The 15,913-nt window shown below is 37.5% G+C and overlaps 1 protein-coding gene across 5 annotated transcripts in view; it reads left to right on the top strand.

Moving 5' to 3' along the window:
- Positions 1–15,913, top strand: part of FSD1L (fibronectin type III and SPRY domain containing 1 like) — an 84,160-nt gene that overhangs the window by 62,329 nt on the left and 5,918 nt on the right. For 2 of the 5 annotated variants that reach the window (XM_058672987.1, XM_058672985.1), the window contains exon 14: positions 7,292–7,591. In XM_058672987.1, the coding sequence (XP_058528970.1) occupies positions 7,292–7,414 (123 nt within the window). In that variant the 3' untranslated portion in view covers positions 7,415–7,591. Of the gene's footprint in view, positions 1–7,291; positions 7,659–15,913 lie in introns of those variants that run through there. The other 3 variants (XM_058672984.1, XM_058672986.1, XM_058672988.1) reach the window with 3 other exon arrangements.

The raw sequence follows: 15,913 nt of genomic DNA, 5'->3' as shown, positions 1-15,913 counted from the left end.
GTCTGCAACTAGGTTTTAGCTCCAGTAGTTCTGCCTTATCTAGAATGTCATATAAATGAGATTGTGTGGTATGTAGCCCTGTAATTTTACAGAAGGTTATATTTAAAATGCATTGTTCTGCTGTATGTGAGAGTATTCTTGTCATCACTGAATTATTTCATGGGTGTGTGTACTACGGGTTATCTGTGCATTCACCAGTGGGAAAACATTAGGTTCTTGTAGTTGCATTAGGTTTTGGCAGTTTCGAATAAAATCACTATAACCATTGATGATAGGATTTCCATTGAAACATATATTTTCATTTCTCTTGGTACATTCTTAAAAGTAAAATAAGTGGTGGATCTCACTGGATTATGTATTTAACCTTTTCAAAAACTACCAAAATGTTTTCCAGAGTGACTGTTATTTTTTATTCCTTCCAGGTAATAGGAATATGTGTGAGTCATACACTTGTCATTATTAATGATATTGCCAGATTGTTGTTCTGGCGTAGGTGTTTTAGGGTATTTTGTCATAGTTTTGTTTGAACTTTATAATGCTAAGTGACATTGAGCATCTCTTCACTTCCATTTGTGTAATTTTTCTGGTGAAGTATCTCTTAAAATCATTTGATCATTTTATTTCCTTATAATTTAGCTTTAACATCCAATATAGATGTGAGAGGTGACTCTTTCAGATGTATAAAGATTATTTTGCAGATATTTTCTTATAGATCATGGCTTGACTTTGTTAAAGACTTATTTATATTTTATCAGAAAGTCAGATATATATTGAGGAGGAAAGACAAAAAGATCTTCCATCCACTGATTCACTCCGCAAAGGCTGGAGCTAAGCCGAACTGAGGCCAGGAGCCAGCCAGAAGCTTCTTCTGGTTCTCCCACACAGATGCAGGTTCCCAAGACTTTGGGCCATCCTCCACTCCTTTCCCAGGCCACAAGCAGGGAGCTGGATGGGAAGCGGGACCAACGGAACAAGAACTGTTGCCCGTATGGGATCCTGGCACATGCAAGGCTAAGGTTTTAGCCACTACGCTACTGCGCCAGGCCCCCAAGCTTGATTTTTTTTAATTTCCTTTTAACCTTAGATAGTTTATTAGATTTGTTTATTTGTGTTATTTTGTTGCTAACAGAGTAAAAAGGCCAGCAATATGTGTTTCCTTAAAGAAAAAAACAACTAAAACTCTGTCAGTCAGTTTTACTTTATCAGAAATTCATTCACTGGGTAGTAAAAAAGTCTGCGAAAACCAAAGAATCGAGAGACACTATTGTCTCCCCTGCTAAACACAACAGCAATATAAGCCATTCTGCAATTATTATTTTCTTTTTATTTTTTTAATATTTCCTTTTTAAAAAAGGAAATAACATCAGCAAATGAAATTAATCAGATTATTTACCTGTCCCATTGAGACTACATAAGGATAAATGAGTTAATTATTGGAAAATATTAAAACCCGTTGGGATATCTGAATGAAAATGGAAATCATTATTTATGGCTTTGCTAGAAAGGCAGAGTTAACAGAGAGGTCTTCCATCAGCTGGTACACTCCCCATCTGGCTGCAGTGTCCAAACCTGGGCAAGGCTGAAGCCAGCAGCCCATAACTGTGGGTCACCCCCTGTGTGGCATGGGTATAAACAGTTGGATGGTCTCTCAGGCACGTTGTAGGGAGGTGGATTAGAAGTGGAGTAACCAGGACTTGAATCAGTGCTTTATATGGGATTCAGGCATTATAGGAGGTACCAGTTCCTGCTTTTTCATTTTCTGAACATTTTAAAGTTTGTTTTTTATTTTGATGGTAGTTCAATCTATCAGTTTTGTTTCCTTGTATGAATAATGCTTATTTTCATAAAAGACTTTGACTAGTATATTTTCTCTTCAAAGTTTTAGATTAGCTTTTATATTTAGGTTTATGATCCAGTTTGAGCTAATTTTGTTATGCAAAGAGTGATTTGAGGATTATCAGTTGTTCCAATGCAATTTTTCCCCTAGATTGATTGATTTATTTGAAGTCAGAGTTGAGATTGGCCAATGGTACAGTAAGGTAAACCTCTGCCTCTGGTACCTGCATCCCATATGGATTCCTGTTCCTGCTGGCTGCTCCACTTCCAACCCATCTCCCTCTGCACGTCCTGGGAAAGCAGTAGAGGATGGCTCAAGGCATGGGATTCTGCACCTGCATGGGGGAACAGGAAGAATCTGGAGCTCCTGATTCCTGCCTTGGGAGCAGCTCAGCTTTAGTGTTATTGCCATTCAGGGAGTGAACTAGTGGTTGGAAGATCTATTTCTCCTTTGTAACTCTGCCTTTGAAATAAAAATACTCAACTTTTTGGGGGGAAGAAAAGTTACAGAGAAAGATGGAAGGAGAGAAAGAGGAAGAAAGTAGGAGCTTCCACTTATTTGTTCACTCCTCTGATGACCACAGTGACCAGGGTAGACCAGGCCAAAGCCAGAAGCCAGGTCTCCCCCATGGGTGACAGCAGCTCAAAAACTGGCAGTCTTGGGCCCGGCGGCATGGCCTAGCGGCTAAAGTCCTTGCCTTGAACGCCCCGGCATCCCATATGGGCACCGGTTCTAATTCCGGCAGCTCCACTTCCCATCCAGCTCCCTGCTTGTGGCCTGGGAAAGCAGTTGAGGACGGCCCAGTGCCTTGGGACCCTGCACCCGTGTGGGAGACCTGGAAGATGTTCCTGGCTCCCAGCTTCGGATCGGCGCGCATTGGCCTGTTGCGGCTCACTTGGGGAGTGAATCATCGGACGGAAGATCTTCCTCTCTGTCTCTCCTCCTCTCTGTATATCTGACTTTGTAATAAAAATAAGTAAATCTTTTTTTTTAAAGATTTATTTTATTTTTATTACAAAGTCAGATATACTGAGAGGAGGAGAGATAGAGAGGAAGTGGAGCTGCCGGGATTAGAACCAGCGGCCATATGGGATCAAGGCAAGGACCTTAGCCACCAGACCACGCTGCCGAGCCCCAAAAAATAAGTAAATCTTTAAAAAAAAAAACTGGCAGTCTTCTGCTACTTTTCCATGGTCATTAACAGCTGGGTTGGGGATGGAGCAGCCAACATTACAAGTCATGGCTTTACCTGCTACAGCACAATGCTGGCCCTCCTGTTCCATTTTTTTTTGTTTTAAAGATTTATTCATTTTATTACAGCCAGATATATACAGAGGAGGAGAGACAGAGAGGAAGATCTTCCGTCCGATGATTCACTCCCCAAGTGAACCGCAGCGGGCCGATGCGCGCTGATCCGATGCCGGGAACCTGGAACCTCTTCCGGGTCTCCCATGCGGGTGCAGTGTCCCAATGCATTGGGCCGTCCTCAACTGCTTTCCCAGGCCACAAGCAGGGAGCTGGATGGGAAGTGGAGCTGCCGGGATTAGAACTGGCGCCCATATGGGATCCCGGGGCTTTCAAGGTGAGGACCTTAGCCGCTAGGCCACGCTGCTGGGCCCTCCATTTTTTTTTAAAAGATTAACCTTCTTTGTTGATTTGCTTTTGTATGTTTGTGCTAGATATTTTGAGTGAATACTTTTATAGGTGACTTAATAAAAAAAATAGTAGTTTTACAATCAGATTATGTTTTTTTTTAAATATATAATTTGGGAGTTACCACTACTGAATATGTCAGTTTTGAAAATTTAGGATGTTAATTGTATCAGTTAGTTTTTTGGCACAGTACTCTATTTAGGAAATACTGAACCCTGAAAAAAATAACTGAAAGTGGGAGTACTTAAAACAGCTTTTAGATTTCCCTTGCTTTAAATTGTGTCTGCCTATATACTTGCTAGTTGATAGTTTCTAAATCTGTTTTTGCTGTTCAGTTATGGCTGCTCTTTTCACAAGCAAAGCAGTTTTCTCTTTCGTGAATTCATTGATACTTGTGAAAATGAATAGAAGTAATTATTCCTTCTTGATATTGTCATTCTCATTTTTTTCTTCAAAATCTTTTAAAGTCAAAAGTTGTTATTGTTGGGGGGAGGGTCAAGATGGCAAAACAGGATAAGAACACATTTAAACGGACTGAGAAACATTAGCCAGGGTGAAGCGCAGAGGACACATTCCAGGAAATATAAGAGGACAGGCCGATGGCAAAGGGGTACCTGGAGACTAACAGACACTGGAAAGCAGTGGAGACAGCAGTGTGGTGTTGCAGTGACCAGATACCACAAGGGCAGTCAGCAGGCAGCAAACTGAGCTCCACTGGCAGCCAGAGCTCCACCAGTAGCCAGGTGGAAAGGGGAGTTCACCGGGAACTCAAGAGGTGAACCCAGGCAAAGAACTGCCCATCTGCTAATTTGTTTTATTCAACTAAGAGCAGATACAGAGCACTAGATCCCAAACAGCTAGTCAGGAACAGGGTGGATTTCACAGCCAAGACCTCCACCAGAGCCACATTGGCACCATTTTGTGTAGGGAGGCAAAGCTCTGGGATGGAACTGCGCATGCACTGATCTGGGACAGAACTCATTTCCAGCCCAGTGCATTGCACCAACATGGCATCCTACAGGTTTCACCCAAAATAGGTCTGGTTAGCTCCCAAACCTAACAGCCAGCAGATCCAGAATTCCAACAGTGGCACATCAGGCACCATTTTGTATAGTGTGGCAATGAGTTTAGAAACTGGAAGGACAAAAGTCAGCTGTGCATGAGCTGAATTGGGAGAGAACTCAGTTCAAGCTCAGTGCATTGCAATGTTCCCACAGAGAAAATGATACTGACTTTGACATCGTACAGGTCAAAATAGGTCCAGGTGGCTTTCAGATCTAACAGCCAGCAGGTTCCAGCAAGATCAGCACCACCAACAACCTAGTTATTTGGGAGACACCTGGAGTCTCCCTAATCTTGGGAATTGCTCAAACTGGAAGTGGGCAAAAGGTTGTACAGCCAACAGTGGAACCACAGCATGGGATCACAGGAGGAAGAGAGTGGTGAGCCAGGAGCTGGGGCTATGGAGACCATGGTGGAAGTCCAACATAAGAACCCAGACCCGGAACTCACTGGAGGGAGTGGCACAAATTGCTGCAAAGAGCCATGTGTTAACCACAGTAAGTAAAATTGAATTATAGATGTGGGTGACCCAGCTTAGAAACGTGTCCTAATGAGAAGAGCCTGCTAACCAGAAGTACAATGACCAAGATCAAAAGAAGAGACAGAGGCACAGTGAATATTACTGAAGACTGCCCTGCAAAGGAGCAAAAGCCTTTGCCAACCTCAAGTTAACTGAGGAATACATCAAAAAAATAGGGGATACAGAATTCAAAATACTTGTTACAAACCTTATTAACAATGAATAGTGCATACAGGAGTTCAAGGAATATGTCACACAGGAAGTAGAAACACTAAATCAAAATCAAACAGAATTATTAGTAATGAAGAACACAATGGAGCAAATTAAAAATTCAGTGGAAAGTCTCATGATAGAATGAATGAGGCAGAAGAAAGAATCTCAGAATTGGAAGATATTTCCAGGGGGAAGCAAAAAGCTGGAAGAGGAGCTGAGTCAAACTAAAAAAAAAGTATTCAAGAATTAAGGGACATTATTAAAAGGCCAAATGTAAGAGTTATGGGAGTTCCAGAAAGTGCAGAAAGAGAAGCTGAGTTCAAAAATATATTTAATGAAATAATAAAGAAAAAATTTCTTAATCTGGAGAAAGAATTGGGAAACAACATCCAGGAAGGGCACAGAACTCCCAGTAGGGTTGACCAAAAGCTATTTTCACCACGACACATGATAATCAAGCTCGCTTCAACTGAACATAAGGAAAAGATCCTTAAATGTGTATGTGAAAAAAATATCAGTTGACCTATAGAGAAATGACAGACTCATAGCTGACTTCTCACAGGAAACTCTATAGAACAGCAGAGAATGGAATGACATATTCCAGATTTTAAAAGGAAGTTGTCAGCCCAGACTAACGTGACCAGCAAAGTTTTCCTTTCTCTTTGAGAATGAAATAAAATTCTTCCATAGTAAAGAAAAACTCAAAAGAATATGCCTCCTCCAGACTTGCCCTGCAAATGATACTTAAAGATGTTCTCTTGACAGAGAAGAGGAATAGCACCCACCAAAACCAAAGGCAAATATGGAGAGCATCCCCATAAAATGATAACAGAAGACTAAATTAAACAATGAATAACCCATTGGTAAAAATGACAGGACCAAATTACCACCTATTTATGTATACCCTAAATGTAAAAGTATTTAACTCATCAATCAAATGTCACAGATTAGTGACAAAAAACAAAGCCCATCTATCTGTTGCATACAGGAGACACATCTCACCAACAAAGATGAGCAGAAGCTATATCTCATGGATTATGCTTTTTTTTCATTTCTTCAAAAGTTTTTTCTCATATTAAATTTTTTACTGACTTATGAGTCATTACTAGCATCATTTTCTTCAAGTAGATTCTTGATTTTCTTTTCCATTTCTTCAGCGACACATTAGTCATTCGGTAGCATGCTGTTTAACTTCATGACATTGTAAATTTCTATTTTTCTTCCTGTTGTTGATTTTGTTTTGTGGCTTTTCATCTAAGGTGATGTTTAGCAACTGCATAATGGAGACGATCATCTCCAGATGTGAAGATGTACAGTATGCCTCTCTACTTCCAAATCAAAACTGGACTTCCAATTAAACTGTTAACTATATCTTGACAATAGGATGCTGTACTATCTGCTATTATCCATGCTCGCAGTGCTGCACTTGTAACTGTTTATGAAGAACTATACTGTTACAATAGTACAAGGGAAATCGGTGTATTGGGGGAGGGGACTTGTGAAAAGATTAGTGATATCCCAGAGCCTAAGGAACTGTACTATAAAATAATAATAATAATAAAGAGTGGGGGGGAGCGTTGTTATTGTTGGATGTAGGTAGTAGATTTAAGAAAAACCAGTGGATTTGAGAATACATTAAAACTGACCGCAATAGTTAAAGTAGTTGATCCTTTGTGTTCTCTCCTGTGCTGTGGAAGGGTTGTATTAGCTCGATGTCTAGATGAATGGAGTTTAGTCTCAGTTTCTTCACCCTTGAATTCCTGCTCTAAGGCAGCACCAGCGGGTTCTGCAACCACAGAGGCTGCTTCGGCCCTCTGAGAATGTGAAGGCACCCTGAGTGAGCCTTTCTAAAGTTTGCTCTGAGCTCAGATAGTCAAAGTCAGCAGTTCATGGCTGGCTGTGTTCATAAATGTAGCATTATATCTTTCAAACAGAAACATGCAATGCACTGAAGTTTTAATTTGATTTGAAAAAAAATGTTTCAGACTGTTTTTGTCTTGTGTTAGGTTTGGTGTGGTGGACTTTCTTTGAGTACTGGAATGCAGGTCCCAAGTGCCGTGAGAACCCTTCAGAAAAGTGAAAATGGAATGACTGGTTCAACTGGCAGCCTGAACAATGTTACTCAGTGATGCCGACTCAGAACGTGTTTACCTTCGCTCTGGACTGGATGGCCTTTCTTGTGCAGTTGCTAATCACAAGAACTTGTGAATGGTAGAGAACAGACTTGCTATATTCTGCTTTACGGCCTGAAACCTGTTAGCATTCAGCATCTAGAGAGCATTCCCAGGAGCTACTGTGCAGCACCACAGGAGCAGCAGATGTCAAGCAAGAAACAGATGTTTCAGCGTGTAAATGGGCAAAAGATGGTGTGAGGTATTTGTATCGAAACTCATCTTTGTGTTTCTTGGATTTGCTTTGTGTGGTAAACCTAGGGCCTGGAGTGAAAAGCTGTTAAATCATGCCAACTTTCCTCTTTTTGTCTTTTCTATGTTGCCACTATCTACTATTTAGTTCTTCCACTAAAGCTTTACGAATATATAGTCCTCTAAGGTTTTCTAAAAAGTGAAATCAGTTTGGGAGTGATAGAAGGTTTTCTTAAGAGTGGTTTATTTTTCCCTTTTTTATAAATGAGTTCTACTAAACCAGTTATTGAGTTGGCCATATATCATTTTCTCCTTTCTAAAATACTGTGTTATTTATCTTGTGGTTATAACTCAAAATAGAGTAGATATAAAAATTTCTAGACATAATTTGTGTAAAATTGCCCAATTTCCATTTTATATCTGGTGTACTAACACAAGGGCAAACAGATACTCTATCTACTGCCCTATTTTAATTAGAATTCATTCCATCACTTTAGATGATGGGTAAGATTTTAAAAGCCTTCTATTTTGTGATTTTGTTATCTAGTTTAATCACAATTTAGTACTTGTCTTTGGTGATATTCCCACTTGAATTTGGCAGTGATAACAGTTATGCTGATTTATAACATTTCTAAAAGGAATGAAAGTTTATTAACAAACTTATATGGAGGGAAGAGAAACCTATACTACTCAACTTTTATCTAGGAAGGGGTTGTAAAGGAGATGCCTAAAAGTATTCCTAATGAAGAAATATATATATATATATTTTAGTAAGATATGTAATACATTAAAATTGCTTTGAAAACAATTACATATCTTTGACTTTATTGGCACATGAGTTTTTGAAACAACTCTTCAGAGGTTTTTTTTTTCCTTGTTTATTACATTCATTTGCTTTTTAAATTGACACAGACATCTTTCTCAAACTTGAGGAAAATGTGTTAAACAAGAGTCAAACCTGAGGTTACTGAGCAGAACATATCTATTCTTGAAAAGTTGGTTGCAGTTTGTAACTCAAGTGCTTTGAGCCAAACTGGAAGTTGCAGTTACAGTATATAAGAATTCCTTGATAATTTGTAAGAGGTTTGTAACTTTCCAAATTTTTAAAGCTTCTCTTTTTTTTACTTTCTTTCACTCTCATTTAATTTTATGCTATGACATCATTCTAAGAAATGACCATTGCTGCTTGAGTTGCCTTCTACCTAAAGGCCTATGTAATGGTGGTTAGTTTCTTTTCTCTGAAAATTTACTGCCTTCTGATAGGATATTTTGTTCTACTGATAAAACAAATCTGAATGAGGAGGTTTTTTTGAAGTGTTTTTTTAAAAGTGGAGGAGGCGCATATGTGCATTGCTACCTACTGATGCACTAGTGATTTTAAAGGTTTAGAACTTAAACTTTAGGGAGTGAGTGTGTCAGTAGATAATCTTTTGATTGCCTTGACAAATAAAATTTTGGTTTTCTTTCTCATATATTTTGAAAGATATTTTTGGATATTCTTTCTCTATTTAGAGGGGCTACTCCAGGAACTAAGAAAACAGGAATTTGTAATTCCTTTTTATAGACTGAAACCTGAAAGCAGTAATTTAGTAGTCAAGTTGCTTTTATGTGATTAGCTACGCAGTATATTTTAGCAACAATGACCCAGGAAAAGCCAAATGTTCTTGTATACAGTTTTTTACTGTTGTGTCTTATATAATTATCTCTTCTCATTAATTCAGTGCCTTTTTCCTCTAAGCATAATCTTGTTCCATGCTCCATGCAGTGTCAGCTGGCGAGCAGAGAGCATTCTGTTGTAGTGGTCAGGGCCTTCTGTTGCAGGAGCATGGGGGAAAAAGAAACATTGATCAGGGGCTAGAGGACTGTACATGATTCCTTCCTGTGCTCATGCCATCATTTGAGACTCAGCAAATAATTTTTCCTAATGTTCACTTGGAAAATGTATTAAGTTTTTCTTGGAGAGGTTTCATCTCTCAAGCATTTTGTGATAAAATATAAATACAGCAAATCAAACTCCATGTAATACCTCTAATTAAATTGTACCATTATCTCTTTAAAATAAGAACCTGAGAGTTTCCTATTATTATATTTCTTAAAGTTCTCTAACATCAAAAACAAAATACATGACTTTTTTAATGTTTAAGTTTATTAAGTCGAACTGGAGAAGTTTGTCATCCTCATTGTCAAACTAAAATGTACTCAAATGTGGTGCCTATTTAGAGTCAGAATAAGGTTAACTATTTTTGTTTGATCATAATTAAGTCTCATTGATGTTTGAATTAAGATTTGAGCATTCATCCTCAATTTAGAAAATTCTGAAAAGCTACTACACACATTTAAACCTTCTTTATTGCTTTATAAAGTTGTTGTTTTGACAGGTCACACATGATTGCTTTCCATAAAGGAAATGCATGAGAGGTTGACTGTATGGATGTAATCAGAGGCGTAAAAATTGTTCCACAAGAACATTGATTTAGTATTGCATTTCTATTTTAGCAGTTGAATTTCAGACCAGTTTTATTAAACTGGATATAGAAATGGGAGAACTGCCTTAAGCACTTTAGAAAAAAGATTTTTTTTTTTACAATTCATTTTGACTCTTTCAGCAGGCCATGTCATTAACTTTTGGTAAATATGTACAACCAAGAATTTATTAACTATTCCACATAGAAATTTAATATTCAGTAGTTTGAATGTTCCAGGTATACCTAAACAAATTAAAAGTATCAACACTTGCTTTTTTGTACATGGTTTTAGTTGGTAACATCTGTACCACATTCACCAGCTGAATGGCTATTGTATCACTAGACTTTAGTCGGCTCCATAGAAGTAATTTTCAAACACAAAGAAATGAAAATAATAATCAACCCTTCATGGCATGTAATAGACATACTGGATTTATTTTACTTACTGGATTATGAGACATATGTATAATTTGGATTCTTTGTGACTTATTGCAGGTGGTCTAAATAATAAAAGTAAATCATTTAATTAGACTAATCTGGTCTATTTCATGATTTACCTAGGATTATTAATTTTTATCTCTGTACTTTTTCCATAAAATTCATTTTTAATATATTTTTGTTTCTTTTAGAAATATTGGGAACACATTAGGAAAGGTTAGATTTTTAAAATGATCACTTTAAAAAGTATTACTCTTTAAAGGAATCAGTATTGACTTGTTGCTATAAAATGCAATTCCAAGCTAAAAATATAAATCATATTTTCAGATTATCACAATTCTCTTTAAAAACTTAGGTTTCCAAGATCAGTGTTCATTCATTGGCTAATTGATACAACAAACACATAGTGTGGTGTAGCAGTCAAAATTTGGGTATTTTGTATTAGCATTTTCAAAAATTACAAAGTTTGATTTAACATATGTGTAGTTTTGCTGCTTCTGAATGGTGACATTTTACACCTTAAAATGTTTTCCAAAGTAGACATGTAGAAGGGTGATTTATCAAATTATCTGCATTAATATGGTTCACTTTTGTGTTACCACAAGTAATGTATCTAGAAAATTTTCTTCCTTAGTTTTTCTTTATACCTTAGATATATCTTTTAGGGAAGTATTTGATCAGTCTAAATTTATTCAGTAGCCAAGCAACCCTAAAGTTATTAGTTATTTTTAACCAAAATAAAATTTCACAATGCTTGCATTAGAGTATTACACAAGATCATGAATGTTTTCTTAATGATCACAGCAAGATTACCTCATGTTCAGTATAATTTCACTTTTCTGTAAGTGCAGTTTTCTGTAATTGTATGATCCTAGTATGTCACATATGATAGCTTTAATACATGCCATATTTGAACAACCTAAGTACTTTAAGCATTCTGATTAAGCTGGAATTTAAGTGGATTACATTTGTTATATCTTGTGTTCACAGAAGACACTGTTGGACATGCCCTATAAGCATTAATTATAAAGAAACACCAGAAATTGCCAGTCTTTTCTCTTTAGCCTCCCAATTTATTAAAATTGAGTATTCATTATTTCTGGGTCAATGTAAGATAGACATTCATTTCACAGTTATTTAGGCTGTGTTAGTTCACTACGTTTCTTTGATGATACCCCTGCACCGTGAGTTGGTCCTTGAGGAAGAAGTGCAGAAGGTTTTACAGTAAGGGAAGAAGGCAAGGGAATGTTTCTATTTTGGCTAGAGCTTAATAAGTTTCATTTAAAACAGGTAAAAGCGTAAGTAAAAGGCATTTTAATCAACATTAAAACTTTTTTTGGAGAGCATAGGAAAAATGCATTATTTTTTACCTTTCAAGTATCTTGAGGTACCAAAGCAGTGAGTCCAATTTACCTTTCAAGGGAGACTCTTTAAAATCAAATTTATAACTATTCATACTATTAAATAAGTATTAGCTAAAGTTTTGGATTAATTTGTAATAAAAGCCACTTGTTAAAATCTGGATGTGACATAAAAATATTTAAGATTCATTTCTTTTGAAGTAGTTAGAATTATCCACCATATAATGGATCCATAGAAATAGCATTTATCATCTTTGGGACTCTGTTGCCTTACTTCTCAAAAAATTGTATCTTGCTCAGCCCTACCTCACAGGGGTGTTGTGAGGAATAAAATGGAGTACATAAAACTGCTTTAATGACAATGTTATATAAGGTGTTTTGTTTAGATAATAATGGATTTAAGCGTTTGGATACTTGTGTATGTCATTCACTTCGAGAAAGCATGTCCTTAAAGTGATATCACCAGTGATTTTGAAAAATAAAACCTCCAATTTTAAAAAGCCTTTTAGTATATACATTTAGTTTGTGCATAAGTTGTAGCCATTTTGTATTTTTCTCATCAAACCTGTCACCATTTGAAGACTTTCTAGAACTTTAAAAAATCTCCCACCACATTAGTGTGTCAGTGTGAAATAGGAACACACATATTTAGATGATGTAGGCTACATTTCCACCCAGGAATTCACACCTACTTGTTAAGGAACACTCAGTACCACATGATAAAAATGAATTTATTCTAAATGAGTCTTCCAAACAACCAAATGATACAGCCGTATGTTGTCAATTCATAAACAAAACAAGGTACCCAGTGAACATTTGACAACTTTGTTACACTGTCATTTAAAAATATGAAATGAGGCATTTGAAAACTTTGCTATTTCTCCTATGTTTTAAAATGAGTTTATTGAATGGTTTACATGTTCATCTGCAGATTTAGTATGTCTATTAGCTAGACATGGTTTTGCTATGCAGTTATGATAATAAAAATTCTGAGTTCTCAGGTTTAACCTTTAAGTATAGATGAAAACCATTAATGAACAGTGTATAATGTACTAAGTGCTACAGAAAAGTGTTTTTATAAGCACACTGCCTCATTTTCATTGCAAACAAGGTAAAAAGCCTTTTAAATGGCTTGTACGTTTAGGGTATTCATAGTGAGTAAACTGTATGTTGAAAAGACTGTTTGTTCTGCATGGAATATACCAGTTTTTGCAAAATGTCCCAGCTTTTGCAAAAGTACCTGGAAAATATCATCTGAAAATTAAACTTTTCCTGCTGTATTTTGCTTCAGTGCTTGCTTTTGTCAACTTTTATGTAGGCATCTATAATGTTTTGTTGGAGATGCGGGGAGGGGGGGAGTCCCTTTGTTCTGAAAGCTTACATTATAAAGCAGTGCAATGGAATTTAAAAAAAATATTTCTTCGTATTGGAAAGGCAGATTTTCAGAGAAGGAGATAAGATACAGAGACATCTTCCACCCGCTGGTTCGCTCCCCAGGTGGCTGCAGCCAATCTAAAGCAATAGACTCAAGTAGTTTAACAAAAGAATGAGCCCCAGAATTTTTAAGACTGAAACTTGTTATTTCTATAAGGTGGCCTAGATAGATAAGGTACACATGCACTGTCCCATACATGTTATAGATATGTCAATGATTACTGGAGTTATCTTTCTCAGTGAGAGCCTTTTATGTGGTATACCTGGATAAAATCTGACATCTGACCACAGGAAGTCACAGGCACTCTGCTTTTCCTGTCCAAGAATTACCTATTAAACTTAATTTTACATGCATGGTATTAATAGTATGTTTATGTCTCTTCACACAAAGTCACCGTAATGGGATGCTCGGACTATGGTCTGTCCATATGTCTGCATAGATGTTAAGAATTGATGTAAATGCAAGGGTATTCATGATATAATATAGATGGAAAAGTCCTCAATATATATAGCATATTATAGGATGTGTCCATATACTTATGCCTAAAGGGGGACTGGGATTTGGTTCCCAGAACTTGCTGTCCCTCTCCATGGGAGAAGAAATTAAAGGAGCTAAAAGATCATGCCTGCATGAAGGCCACATTCTGCTACTGATTTCTAGGCCACATGGTTAGATAACCAGGATTCCAGAATTCCCTGCCCAGTTAGCTGAAGCTTGCCTCCAGGTCACAGCAGGCCTCTCCCCGGTTACTTATGGAAGAAGCATGTATCCTAGGTGTACACACACTCCTGTGGACGGCAGCCTGTACATCTGGATGTAGCCTGGATGTGCACACTGAAGCAAGAAGTAAAAGAAGAGCTGGGGGCTATTGGAAGGACCGGCAATCTGATTTCTATGAATTATATATTCCTAGGTTTCTTTGTTGCTTGAGACACTTATTGAGGTAGAAAATTTTTTATTTGCTGGTTAGCTCTTAAGTGTTTTTAGACACTGAAAACATTTCAAGGCTGGCTTCCATTTTATTCTTGCATAGACTCTATAAATACATTAGTGGGCCAGAATCTGTGCCTGTGTGCCTTTTTAAAACACTGTTTTAAAGTTTATAAGGTTAAGAGAGGGATACATCTGCTGATTCACTTCCCGAGCACATGGAGAAGCTGCAGCTGCCACAGGCCAACGCCAGGAGCCCCAGGACTCAGTCTGAATCTCCCTCAAGGATGGCAGGGATTCAGGTATTTGAGCCATCACCTACAGTTGCTTGGGGTGTGCATTAACAGGAAGCTGGAATCAGGAACATATCCAGAACTTAAATTTGGATGCTCAAAAAAAGAAAAAAAATTGGATGTATGTGTCCAAGAAGCATCTTAACCATGGTGCCAAACACCCTGACACTTGATTTTTTTTTTTTTTTAATTTGGAAGACTTTAACAGAAGATAGAAAGGTCTTTCTTCTGATTCACTCCCCAGATGACTGCAATGGCTGGAGCTGAACCAGTCCAAAGTCAGGAGATTCATTCCAGGTCTCCCACATGTGTGTAGGGACCCATCAGGGCCACCCTCCGCTGCTCTCCCAGGTAATAAGCAGGCACCTGGACTGGAAGTGGAGCAGCCAGGACACGAACTGTTGCCCACATAGGATGCCAGCGCCACAAATGGAGAGTTAGTTTCATGTGTCACTGTGCCAGATCCTGACACTTGACTTTCAAAAAAGGGATGTTTATTTGTAATAGCAACCTTTTACCCATCCTTATACTCCACTGAAGGAATTTCAGCTAGGGAGGTTAAAGTGTGCTAAAGGCTCATGGCTGACCAGTTACACCTGAAAAATGGCCCTGTCACCCTCTGAGAACAATGTGTACCGCAAGTGGGCTGTTTAGTGTGAACCTTGTCTATACCAGTGGCAGTCACTGTCACAGAATTTATTATATAAGCCAATGAAATGAGTATGAAACATTGTCAAGAAATTTCAGAGATGAAGAGTAGCAACAAGTTTTGACCAGAGAGTTGTGTTTAAGGTAGCTGTAAAGGACAGGAGGAAAGTGCCATCCCTCTAAACACACTCAAAGCTCCAGGCCTCTGAATTCAGAATTCTTTATTGTCAAGTTCCTGGTTCATTTCACAAGCAAAGAAACTAGAAATTAAAGATGATACACTGTATTTTGATTATATAAGAAAAGTGCTATGACTTTATGAATCAGTTAATTCATATTTTAAAAGAATTTAAACCAAAAGATTGACCAGTGTTACCTGCTTTGCTCCCTTTTAGATTTATGCAGAACATTTATTCTGTACCTGGATTGTTACTTCAAGCAACCTTATATTGTGCTCTTTTTGTGTGATTTGCAAACAGAAAAACAGAACACTATTAAAATAAACACTCCCTGCTTATTAGCTAGAGTGTTTGGTTGCTAAATCCTGCCATCTGGGGCCACCTCATTTCAGAACTTTTCAATTCAACCTACATGTTCTGCAATATTCCTGAGTTTTTAAAAATCCACTAATATCCTTAGCATTATTAACATTAACATGCTACCAGCTTGTAATGACAATCCACACTAAGACCACA

Source organism: Ochotona princeps, chromosome 14 (genome assembly GCF_030435755.1).
Source record: "Ochotona princeps isolate mOchPri1 chromosome 14, mOchPri1.hap1, whole genome shotgun sequence".
Taxonomy (NCBI): domain Eukaryota; kingdom Metazoa; phylum Chordata; class Mammalia; order Lagomorpha; family Ochotonidae; genus Ochotona; species Ochotona princeps.
Note: the sequence above shows the minus strand (reverse complement) of the source record. Positions and strands in the feature narration are given on the sequence as shown.